This window comes from Pelecanus crispus, chromosome 9, assembly GCF_030463565.1.
Source record: "Pelecanus crispus isolate bPelCri1 chromosome 9, bPelCri1.pri, whole genome shotgun sequence".
Lineage (NCBI taxonomy): Eukaryota > Metazoa > Chordata > Aves > Pelecaniformes > Pelecanidae > Pelecanus > Pelecanus crispus.
The window spans coordinates 13,980,494-13,993,185 of record NC_134651.1 but is presented as its reverse complement, the minus strand read 5'-3'; the positions used below and the strand labels follow the sequence as shown (position 1 = coordinate 13,993,185).

Genomic DNA, 12,692 nt, shown 5'->3' with positions numbered 1-12,692 from the left:
TTGACCCCCCTGGCATTGCGCAGGACTGGTCAGGTAATCACGAGTCTGTTTGTCCGTTCGCAAATCTCAGGAAGCAGCTCCAGCAAAATCTCCTAAATCATCAGAACGCAGCAAACCACGGTGTCAAAACAATACAACCCTATCCCTACCTCCAGCAGGACCTTTATCAGTAATTATCACCTGTTTATCCCAGAGCCTGGGATTACAGCAGGTCCAGGCTGAACGTCCCCTCCATCCAGCCCGTGGTGAGGGCGGGCAGCACCACCCGGGCCATGCCGTGTGCTCCCCGGGCCCTCTGAAGGAGACAATATTTCCTCACTCTGCCTATTCTGAGTCCGCATCTGTCAATATTCAAATATTCACATAGCAGAAAGGGAAACTATAGTAACTGGGCAAATACACGCCCAAGAAAGAGGACACTCCTTCCTGGTCTCTAATCCCCTTGTTCAATAAACCTCAGTAAACCACTAAAGCATTCAAAAATCGAAATTTCTCCTTTCAGAGAGACCCAGTAGTGCAAAGATGTACAGCACATCGTCCTTATTAGATTCAAAACTTTGGATTTAGGGTCCTGGCAGCATTTGTGCATGGATGATGAGTGTTTGCTCAGCTGCCTCTTTGAAAGCCCTTTAAAATCATAGTACTGATAATTTCCATGACTTCTCTATTGCTCCCTCTGCAGCGTGTGCAGCGTGCCGGGGGATGCGGGCACTGAGTCTGCCGGGTGGGAAATGCCCCCCTGGCCGCGCCGTGCCGTGGTGGCGGGGGGGTGGGGGACGGGGGTCACAGGGGCACCAGCGGCGCGGGCACAGCCCCATCGCCACCTTTGCCCCCCGGCGCGCTGGCTCAGGCAGGGCCTCTTCGCCGAAAAGGGAAGTGTATAGCTCCGGGTGGCAAAGGACAGCAGCAGGCAGCGAGATGGGGTCATGACCTCAGGACCCCCAGCTCTAGAAAGCGGGAGACCCACGAGCACAGCCAGAGCACCCTTTGGAGGTGCCGAAACCTCCAAGGGTGCCAAAGCATCCCCTGACGCGCCCCGGGGGGGGACAGGAAGGCCAGTCCCACCAGCCGCTTCTCCAGAGGGAGTGAGGGGGAGCGTGGGCCCCAGGGGCTGTGGGTCTGGGCGAAGCCCTGAAGGAGGGGGTCACTCCTCGCTGGGGGGGGGGGGCATTTTGCTGCCCCCCTCACCCCCGGGGTGTCGGCGTGCCCCCCGACGCTGCGCCCCAGAGAGGAAGGTGGGGGTATGAAGCGGCAGCAGCCAGGGCGGCTCCCGCGGCTTCGCGGCGGAGGAAGGGGGGGGCTGCGGGGGGCTGCGGGGGGCCGCGTCCCACCTCGGAAAACCCCGCGGGGCGGGGCGGGGGCGCGGCCGCCAGGGGGCGCCCTTCGGGCGGCTTTAAAAGGCGCGCGGGCCAGCGCGCGGGCGGCAGTGCGGGGCCGGCGGCGCTGCCTCGCGACCCTTCGCACCCCACCCCACCCCCGCCCCGGGCCGGCTCCGCGCAGACATGGCCAGCGGGGGACTGCAGCTCCTGGGCTTCGTGCTGGCCTTCCTGGGCTGGATCGGCATCATCATCAGCACCGCCATGCCCCAGTGGAAGATGGCATCCTACGCGGGGGACAACATCGTCACGGCCCAGGCGCTCTACGAGGGGCTGTGGATGTCGTGCGCCATGCAGAGCACGGGGCAGATCCAGTGCAAGGTGTACGACTCGCTGCTCAAGCTGGAGAGTAAGTCGGGGCTGGGGGGTGCGGGTGTTGGGGTGCCCGTCTGTTGGGGCTGGGGGTGCCCGTCCCGTCGGGGTCATCCCCTCCGCCCCAATGCCTCCCCGGTTGGGGCTGAGGGTACCGCTCCCGTATGGTCGTGACCCCCACGCTGGTGCCGGTTGTGGCGGGGCTCGGGCTGCAGTGCAGCGACTGGGGGTGCCGGTCCTGTCTCCCCCAGTGCCTGTGCCGCGGGGGGTGCCGGTGCCTCGACGTCTCTGCCCCTTCGGGGCTGGGGGTGCAGCGCTCGAGGTCACCCGCCGTCCCGTCGGGGTTCAGATGCGGGTCTCTTGGGGTTCCCCCGGTGGCTCTCCCCGCCGGGGCTGGGGTGGCTCCCCCAGTGACTGGCCGCCGGGGCTCTGCGGTGCCCGCTGAAGCGCTTCCCGCGGCGGTGCTGCCTCCCGGGGCGGGGGTTCGGCGGGGCAGTACCGGGGAGGGAGCCGGAGCCGTCCCGCAGCCCCCTGCCCGTCCCCCCAAAAAAAACCGTCTCGGGAGGGGAAGGGTCTGATCCTCCACGTGTGTTCGGGAAAGCGCCGTGATTGCGAACAAGAGCTTTTGGCTGTAGAAGTTCAGACGGGGACTGTCTTTGGGCACGGCTCGGCAGGAAGCAAAGTTCATCAGCGGTGCTGAAGTGGTTTTTTCGAGCACGGATCCTTTTCTTTTTGCGTTTGACTGTTTTGGTCTTTTGTTCTCCGGGAAAGTCGCTGCTACTCCCGTGGGGCTTTTAAGCAAAGGGCTGGCAGGTGAGCTGGACTCTAGCCCAGGTAGCACTGCCTGTAGTTTGTAGGCAGACCGGTACATCAAGGTAATATCTAGGTTTGTTACCTTGTCCTGGGACGGCGGAGCCATCTCATGCCTGCAAGAACTGCAGCCTGGCTTGCTGGGGTGTCGCTGGGGGTGGGCACGCCGAGCTGGAGCCCCAGTGAGAGCTGTTTCTAGAGCGCTGGAGCATATAACTTACACTGACACCCAAGGGGGTTAAAAAAAAAAAAAATCCTTTCTCAATATCCCGAGTCCAGTAGTGAGTGTCCTGGAACACCTTCATCCCTCCCTAATTAATACAATAATTACCACCTTTGTCACCTCTTTCCCAAAGGAATGGGCAGGCAATTTCACATAAACCGGGGACCATTGGGAGTATCCCCAAGTTCGATTGCCACCAACCCTTCCTGTGTGTCACGCAGTGAAGCCCGGGCCCCACCTTCATTGCTAGCCTACATCAATCACTCCTGCTCCCTTGCCCCCAACACCCGTGGGCCCTGCAGCTGGTAGAGGTGCAAATTACTCCCTTCAAGAGTGATGTGCACCCACTTAGCACTAAGAGGGTGCAAGGCTGTGGATAATCAGGGCTGGGCTAAGCACACAGTCCGGGGCGGTTTGAATAGTAATTATGTACGAGCTCAGCTTCAAGCCTCTTATCTCGCACTGGGGGTGGGGGGCGAAGATGCCAGCAGGGCTGAGGAATCTCCAGCCACCCCCTGGATGGGTTGCGAAAGGTAAACTTGCCTTGGGGGCTGTGTGGCTGCAGCCCATTGTGCTGTAAATGAGACCTGCCTGCAGAATCAGATGCGGAGCCTGGCTTGAACAGGCTAAAAACCTGCCCCAGGACCTCCAGACCTGCCCCGTTCATGGCTGAGTGCTGAAAAAACCAGCTGCTCCCCTCACCTTTGTCCTGTGAACAAAAAGGGCTCTTCTCTTCCCGGGCTACAGGGGAGGGAGGTGTGAGGTGCCAGGGACCGAGGCTGAGCTATTGGTGGCCTTTTGTGCTCCTGCATAGCCCCTGGCCCTGCAGGGTATGCTTGCCTGAAAATTCCCAGGAAGCCCAAGAAATATGGAAATCGCAGGGGATGTTTTCCTCGTTGGAAAAGCCAGTGAGGGCTGGCTAAAGGACTGCTTGTTATTTTGGTACCCCAACTTGCCTAGGTTGCACCTTCCTGCTTGAAAGTAGATCATGCCTAGGGACATATGCCTAATCTGGTTTTCCCTGCCTGGTCTCCCTTCAAGGTCTTAGAGCCACATAGTCTTGGGGAGGCACCAGCAGTGCTGTTTTGGGTGGAGGTGTGAAAAAACCCCTGTTTATACCCAATTCAACAGCTGCACCCTGGGACAGGTGCACCCTGGGACAGATGCAGCTGTGCAGTAAGAGCTCCCTTACTGTGTTCGCTTGTCATGGTGAAGGTGGTACAGCTATGTGGGCAGAAAAACTCCTGCCTGCCTGTGCTTTCCTGCCAGATCTTCATGTGCCCTGAATGCTCTGAGCCACACGTCATTGCCTCATGCACAGATGGGAGAGGCTCAGATCTGCAATTACTTTGTCCCTGTAGAAAGGACTGAGTCTGTTCACACCTGCAGTAATTCATGGTTGTGAGACTGCTGGAAAGCTTTGCCAGCAAGCTTTTGGGTACCTGGTAGCTATTGCCATTCCTCTAGATCGTCAGTGTTTGGCTGCTTGGACTGATGCTGCATGTCAGAGATGGGGTTGGCACAAGCTGCTGAGCACTGTTGGCCAACTGAGGGGCATCCAGCTTCCTGTGTGGCCACACTGCTGGTGTGCACCCGTGCTGGCGCTTCTCCCGCAGCTGCGTTCAGCTGAGGGCTTATGTCAGTGCTCCTATTCAGGCAATAGAAAGGCTGCGTTTTGCTGGCTTACGTGAAAAGCAGTGCGTGGCCACATGCAGACATAGAGGCAACAAAAGCCACCCTTGCAACAAGGCTTTGTTGCACAGCCTCAGCATTGTTCTTGTAGCCCTCCAGCATCGTCCATGGAGCTTAGCTCAGCTTTGTGCTCCTGAGGTCTCAGACTGGAGGGAGAAAGGCTCCTGGTACCTGTCTCTGGAAGCTTTCAGCCCCACCTAACCACACTCTCCTGTTCAGAGCAGAGGTTGTTTTGGGTCCTGTCTAGGCTGTTGTAGCTGAAGATACTCATCACCATGTTTGGTTTTGCTGGGAGAGGTTCTGTGCTTGAGACAAGCTGAAACTCATCTACCACTTCATCACCAAACCTAGTACATCCACAATGAGCCTTTGTGCCCTAGCCCAGAAAATAAACAAGGGTGTGGATGCCCTGTGGGTCAAACAGCATCACTGAAATGTGAAATCTTCCCTCCTACATCTTTACCACCCTGGCTGAGCCTGTTCCAGGAGCTGGGGAAGAGGATGGGTGGGGTGAAGGAAGGGTTCATGCTCAGGTTACTGCTGCTCTGTTGTGATGGTGGGGGAGTTGGGAGGGTGGCCCAGAGAGGGACGAAGCTATAGCAGGGGGGATGAAGCTATAGCAGGAGGGACAAATGTTTCCAAATAGTTGGTCAGCGCTCTCTATCTTTACATCTGGAGTAAGCAGGTAGAACCTGCTGGTATCTGTGCTTTCATGTGGGTTAAGGGTTAATTTGCTCCCATGTTTCTCAATCTCTGTTCCTTCCTCATGAAAAATCATGATTGAGTGATAAAGCAGTCTTACTTGTGCTGTGCTTTGACAAGGTAGAGGGTTACTTGGAATGCTACTGAGGCTGTTCCTGTGCGGTGCCCTGTTGTGTCTGCAAGAGGGGGTGGGAGTCTGTTGCAATACACTGGCTTTATTGCTCTACAAGCAGCTTCTAAGCAGCTTTAGTAGCTAGTGTTACTATGTGTTACTAAATCTCTTGGTAAGGGAATTTCCAGGCTTTGTGGGAAAACAGGCTGCCCAGGTCTCCTCTGACCAGGAATCTGGCAATGGTGGTACTATGTGTTGCCTGTCTTATCAGCAAGCTTCCTCTGCTCTTTGAGTGACTGCAGGATGGCATTGAACCTTATTTGCTTTGGGGTAGGCAGAGTACAAGGCCACCGTTGCCTACTGAACTTACCTCTTTTCCACTGGACATGCAGTGAGGAGTTGCTAGCCTTCCCATTTTGGCAAGAAACATGACCCTGTCTGAGTCTGCATGCAGCCCAGTTTCCTCTGTACAGCCTTCTAGACTTGTGGGGAGGTGCTTTGAAGGACTCCAGACTGGACTATCGGATGGTGATGGGTGTGCAGGGTCTTTGCAGGGGCTGGTAAGGGGGTTGAACGCCTCCAAGCCCTTAGCAGGCTTTTGGGTCCAGAGATGCTTGCTGGCTACCTCTGTAGCTGTTATTGCTTGTTCAGATCTTCATTCCCTTGCCTGCTGCACAAAAGTAACTTTCATATGCTGGCAGGGTAGAACAGCAGGATCTCAGATCCTGCTCCTTCAAGGGCATTCAGTTTTCATGAAACCCCAATGGGAAGGCTTTGAAGACTGCTGACTTCTTTTGGAGGTGGATGGTGTAACATGCTTCCTATGCTACAGGGATGCTCATAACTCCTGGGGAACTTCCCTTGCAGAGGGAGCTGCACAGCATCTGTTTGACGTGTATTCTGTCATCACTTGGTTGCATGGAGGCCCATGGGAAGGGAAGAAAAAGTCCATAGTTTAAATACAAACAAGGCATTCAATGAGCATCCCTATCAGAAAATAATCTGCACACAGACCTATTACAGCAATTTTGCATTACAAAAATCCCATGGCACTTGCCCAATAGTTTTTCTATAATGTAGATGATATAAACAGACTAAATAAGGAAATGTGATGACAGAAAAATAACCGCAAACATATACTACTGAAGTGCTTTTTTATAACTAAGCAGTTGCCACCAATTACTTTTGTGTCAGGTAATGATAGTTGGGGGAGGGAAAAAGTCTTATGTAGGCTTCAGATGAACTGCATCATGTAGTTTGTGTCCAAACCCCCTAACAATAGGTCAGATCTGTCTGTTAGCATGTTTTAAAAAAGTGGGTTTCATGATGTGGAAGAGGTGTGAGCTGCTATGTAATTTTTGTGGACTTAGTATTTTATGGCTTGCAGAATTCACATTTGTTATTAACCATCCTCAGTAGTTTTAAGCCTCTGTCCTTCAGTACTCACTACTTTCTTGCTATAGGCTTTTCAGGCCAGGTATCTCATTACTGACAAGCAATAAAAAGGCTTGGCTTCCAAGTCCATAGTGGTTTATATTGACAAAATACTGTTGTCATCTGACAGCTGCTGTTGGGTGTGTTGTGGTTTAACCGGGCAGGCAGCTAAACACTACACAGCTATTCACTCACTTTCCCCCCTCCCCTGCAGTGGGATAGGGGTGAGAATCAGGGCGGGAAGTGAGTAAAATTTGTGGGTTGAGATAAAGACAGTTTAATAGGATAAAAAATGAAAATAGTAATAATGATAAAAGAATATACAAAACAAGTGATGCACAATGCAATTGCTCACCACCTGCCAAATGGTGCCCAGCCAGTTCCTGAGCAGCAGTTGCTACTCCCCAGCCAACTCCCCCCAGTTTCTATACTGAGCATGATGTCATATGGTATGGAATAGCCCTTTGGCCAGTTGGGGTCAGCTGTCCTGGCTGTGCCCCCTCCCAGCTTCTCACTGGCAGGGCATGAAGAGCTGAAAAGTCCTTGACTAGTGTAAGCACTGCTTAGCAACAACTAAACCATCAGTGTGTTATCAGCATTATTCTCATACTAAATACAAAACGCAGCACTATACCAGCTACTAGGAAGAAAATGAACTCCATCCCAGCCAAAACCAGGACAAGGTGCCAGGCCAGTTTATCTTGCCTTGTGCAGGACTTTTTTTTTTTCTTCTCCCAAGGGCTGTGAGACTGCCTGGGCTCCAACAGCCATGGTGTATGGTGTGGGAGGCTACAAGCATTGCACTGCCTGTTCCTGTTAGTGAGACAGTTGCAGAAGCAAGGAGTGTGGGGGAAATCCTGTTTCCCTCTAATATGAGAGAAGTTGTAAAAAGTTAAATTGCTGTAGAGTATTTCTGCTTGTTGTTGGTAGCCAGTCCTGTTTAGCAGGTTAAGACAATATTATACTTATATCATTTGGGATTTTTAAAGCACCTGGAAATGCCCATGTGAACAAAAGAACTAAATTAAACTAGCTTTCTTAGCCTCTGGATGTGCAGCTTCTATTGACAACATGGTTGTTAATGTGTATGTAATAACTAACAGGTTGTATGATGATTAACTGCAGTCAGTGTACTGCACACATTGCAAAAGTGTTAGGAAGGCAAAAGTGCTGTCTCCCAGCAGGTGCTATGAGCACAGGGCAGCCAGGCCAGACAGAGGGGAGGATGGTTGGCCAATACAGTCATGTCACATTAAAGCTTGTTGGGATAAAGGGACAGTCTGTTCATCAAATGCTCCAACCTGTTGTTCTGTCCTACTACAAGTTTCCTAAATGCCTCTGTCCTCTTATGCCATGGAGCCATGGATAAGGGGCAGGGGGTGAGGACACCAGATGTTCCTCCAGGGTCTGCCACTGAAAGCGGGCAGCCCTGCAAAATGCTCACAATGCTGCTTTTTGTTCGGCTGCTTCTGCAACGCCGTTGTGAGCATCCAGTTAATACCAGTACATCTTGAGATTTCAGCAGGTTTCATAACTGGGTCTTTTGAGGTCACAGAAACTTTTGCAAGCATCTTCCTCTGTTTTTCCCTTAGTACTGTGCTTGAAGGTGAAAGGAGGTCTCTTGCCACCCTTATAACTAGTTTTCTAGTTGTTTAAGATAACCTTTCATATTTTCAGCCTCATGAAAGAACTCTTCCAAAATCCTGTCCTATAGAGTAATTTCTTCTGCAGCAAGACTAAGCCCAACTTACTGTAGACTTGATGAAACAGATTTGGTACCTCTGCAGAAAATGTCCTTTCTCATGCAAAGGATGAACTTTGTCCAGCCATTGGCCTCTCCAGAGCTGCTGCTGTAATGTACAATTTAGCCTTAAATGTATGTCAGCTGAATTGATTGTCTGGGTGGTAACCTGTCAGCTGAAGTCTGTCTGAAAGCTAGCATAATTTATGTAAGCTAGAAATTATTTTTAGAGTGTAATCTGACTTTGGAGATGCATCTCTTAAATGTGTTTGGATACTGCTGTTGTGATTTATGCTAATGTGATAAGTGGCTCTGTAAATGGGTTTCTGTATTCAATGCAGCAGATGTATTTTGATTAACACCTGGGCGGTGGGGAGGTGTGTCACCCTTCTCCTTTGAAGGAAGTGAGAGATGGCATTTAGTCAAGCTGATGGTGGGGTTTTTCTCAAGGAAGCCAAGACTCTCTAATGAAAGTGTTACTTCCTATTGCTCTGAATATTGCCTTTTTATTGTAATGTTTTTAACTGGTTTCATAATCTATTTACAGAACAATAAGGTTTGTATATATAGTGGCTGGTCCAGCTCTGGTTTAAAGCAGAACTGGAGCCTGATAGCCTGTTGTTGGTGTGGGTCACAAGAATTTTCCTGCGCAAGCAGTGCCATGGGACAAAGCGTAGTAAAGAAGCTGCAGAGGATAGATGTGCAGCTGTGCTACCCTCCTGGCCAGTATCAGATTTGAACTCCTGTCTGTGTTTCAGGTTGAACCAAAGAGCCTGTTGTAGCACAGGCTCTGATGGGTTCATCATACCAGTGCTGAGCACTGACTGAGTTTGCAGGTGCTCTGTAGGCTTAAATCTTGCAGCTGCAGTTGTCCAAGCTTGAAGTGCTTTGCAGAGCTCTAGCAGAATGCAGTCAGTGTGCTTTGAGGGGTGAACTCCAGACTTGGGAACAGATTCTGGTGATACTTTGCTAAAACTCTACCTGTGTCACTGCTAGGTAACCTTCTGTGTCAGGGGACACTTTTGCCTTGGTTACAGCATGCTCCTGGGAGCTTGTTCCTTTGATTAACCAGCCCTGTTTGTTCCCAGATCTTAACAGGACTGTATATTAAAATCCATGCTGTTCAAACAAACCTGATTTGCCAGGCAATAAAGCTTAGGCTCTTATTTCACTGCTATTCAGGTGTTTTGTCACCCGAGGTTTTTTAGTAAGGACTTAATTTATATTGGTGTTTTCTTTCTCCATCGATACCAAGAAAATCTGAATTCTGTAGCTCATGTACATATGGTTTGTGTGTCTATGCCTTCAGATGAGTTAATATAAAGCCAAATCTTGGATAAAGTACATCGAGTCTGTCTGCTGAGAACCCAGGCAAATACAACCCTTGCCACGGAAAGAGTGGTCAAGCATTGGAACAGGCTGCCCAGAGAGGTGGTGGAATCACCATCCCTGGGGGTGTTCAAAAAACGTGTAGATGTGGCACTTTGGGACATGGTTTAGTAGGTGTGTGGTGGTGTTGGGTTGATGGTTGGACTGATGATCATAAAGGTCCTTTCCAACCGTAATGATTCCTAGTTTTACTTTCATTAAAAACTAATCCAGCCACCAAGCCAGGAAACATGAGATTAATTATTACTCTACCCTTAATTGGTTTAGTGGTGGACTTGGTAGTGTTAGGTTAATGGTTGGACTGGATGATCTTAAAAGTCTTTTCCAACCTAAATTATTCTATAGGAGGCATCTCTCTCTGCTCCAATTCTTCAAAAGCACAGGAGACTCTTAGAACATTTGAATAACTTTGAGTCTAATAAGCTAAATATTTTAGGCAGAAAAAAGCCCCCTATTTTTCACATGGCTGGGAAAATCCTGTTTCTGTTGCACTTGTATTTTTGTACCCTCTGGGACTCAAACTGAGGATTTAACACAAATATCTAAACCAGCACTGAGGTATTTGTATGAGACAGGTTTTGGAAGTGTTGAGCAATAAAGGGGCCTTGCTGTCTGCTGTGCTACTATTCATATGTATGGTGCTATTCATATTAAAACATGTGCCTAAATGCTTTGTCAAGATAGAGCCTAAATCTGAATACTTCTTTTGATAAACAGATGTGCCCTTCCAATTGGGATTCAAATGTCAAGGAACAAAAGATGTCTGAGGGCTATTCCCAGGTCATTTCCTGCAAAGAGCTGCATGCCCTTGTTTGCCATGCATTTTAGAAGAGGCTGAGAGTCCTCTGATCCCGATGCATGACAGTCACTTGGAGCTTAAAGCTAAAAAGGAATGTCTTGTTTGGTTGTATCCTGTGTAACATGGAGTAGAACATTTTGACACATGGTTACTGAGCCCAGTAATTTGAATTTCTATTTGTATCTTGAGTTTTCTTTGTGGTAACTCAAATCCTGATGTCTTCTAGGCAGTCTGCAGGCTACTCGGGCTTTGATGGTGGCTGCAATACTCCTGGGCCTCATCGCTGTATTTGTTGCTGTGACTGGCATGAAATGCATGAAGTGCATGGAAGATGACCAGGTGAAGAAGATGCGGATGGCTGTCTTTGGTGGGGTGATCTTCATCATTGCCGGTTGGTAACATACAGATGTGTTTATTAAATGTGCCATTTCCTAAATGGTATTTATCCTGCATAGGATGTGAGAGGATGGGGAGGGCTTGCTGTCATTGCTCCAAGAGCATTTTGGGCTGGGAATTCCTTTGGCACAGTAGCTGCTGGCTATCTGAGGCATCAAATAGGTCTCTTGGCACTAGCATTATGCTTTCTATATGGACTGCATGCCTTCCATCTCTATTAGCAGAGCTGAGTTTGACCTTTATGCCCTGCTTCAGTGAAAGGCTGTCAGCAGTCCTGCTTTTAGTGCAATGTAACTGGGTGACCTCAAATCTTTTCTTAATTTCTGTCCCAACCAGCATTAAGTAACAGCTCAAATCTTCCCAGGGTAGCAGCAGCTCAGCATCACTCCGGATGCTGGTTCCGCTACACACAATTTTTGCAGTGATTTTGTTTGTTTTGGCTTTCTTAAGGCATGACATTGTGTTTCCTTCATGTGCAGGTTTGGCAGCGCTGGTGGCCACGTCATGGTATGGCAACAGAGTGGCTCGGGCCTTTTATGACCCTTTCACCCCTGTCAACACCAGGTACTGACGCATTTGATATAACTAGTATAGCATGACAGACGCTCACAGGGCTTAGTTTTGAGTAGCAGTGGCTCAAAACAAAGAAGGGAATTTCCTGAGCTAGCTGGGTTGGCTTCATGCTGTGCAGAAGGAGCATTAGGACCACATCTCATCATCCATGTGGCTCTTAAAACAAAGCCAAGACTGACTTCTGTGTTTTTTCCCCCACTAAATGCTGAAAGCATGGTTTGAACAGAGCTTGGCACTGCTGCAGCTGTGCAGGGTAAGCTGATGGACTGGACTAACCGAGTGTGTAAAACTCTGGGCTTTGAGGGCCAGTGGAGTCTCAGGCTGCTCTAAACTGCTGTCTTGCAGGAAGCCACTTCCATCCCAGTTTCAGCTCCCTTCTGCTTTGTGTGGACATGCTAACACTGTAATCCAGAGGCACTACTTGTAGTATTCACTTTCTTCCTTGTTTCTCCCCCAGATTTGAGTTTGGATCAGCTCTCTTCATTGGCTGGGCAGCTGCTTCTCTGGCCATGCTGGGGGGAGCCTTCCTCTGTTGCTCCTGTCCACGGAGAGAAACTTCATATCCACCCACCCGAGGCTATCCAAAAAATGCCCCCTCCACAGGGAAGGATTATGTATAATGAAACAAAGAAGAGGAACCACAAGCACTGATAGTGAAAGCATTTTGGAGAGGATGCTACAATGCCACTGTCCTGAGCAGAGTTCAGACTCTAGGTTCTACATTCCTCTTCTCCTAAAAATGTGTATATTTTTGTAATCTTCTTTGCTACTGGACATAACTTCTCCTTCCTCTCCCAGCCCATGAAGGAAGGCTAGCCTAGGTTCATAGGTATTGCCACTGGAAAGATGAAACCTCCAAGCTTGGGTTAAGTTTAGTATTTGGGAGTAAAAGGGAAAAATGATACTGGTTTTTTTAGATGGCTGTTGGTGCTTTTTTTAGTTTTTTTTAAAAAAAATAGATGGTAACAATTCAGTCCCATATCCCATTAAGTTAGAGCCCAGTGTGGTGTGTGTAGAAATTAAAGGAACATATATAATATACAAAGTGATGAAACCAATAGCTTAAGGGGAAACATAATTTTAGGGAAAGACTTCACATGTAGGAATGTTTGAAGAGATCTAAAATGCTCTTG

At 49.6% G+C, this 12,692-nt stretch overlaps 1 protein-coding gene across 1 annotated transcript; it reads left to right on the top strand.

Annotated features, from left to right (window-relative positions):
- Positions 1-1,502: 1,502 nt before the first annotated feature.
- On the top strand, positions 1,503-12,213 carry CLDN1 (claudin 1). The gene is made up of 4 exons (XM_075716505.1): positions 1,503-1,725; positions 10,817-10,981; positions 11,466-11,550; positions 12,017-12,213. The coding sequence occupies exons 1-4, from the start codon at positions 1,503-1,505 to the stop codon at positions 12,177-12,179; spliced, it is 636 nt and encodes a 211-aa protein (XP_075572620.1). The 3' UTR covers positions 12,180-12,213.
- Positions 12,214-12,692: the final 479 nt, after the last annotated feature.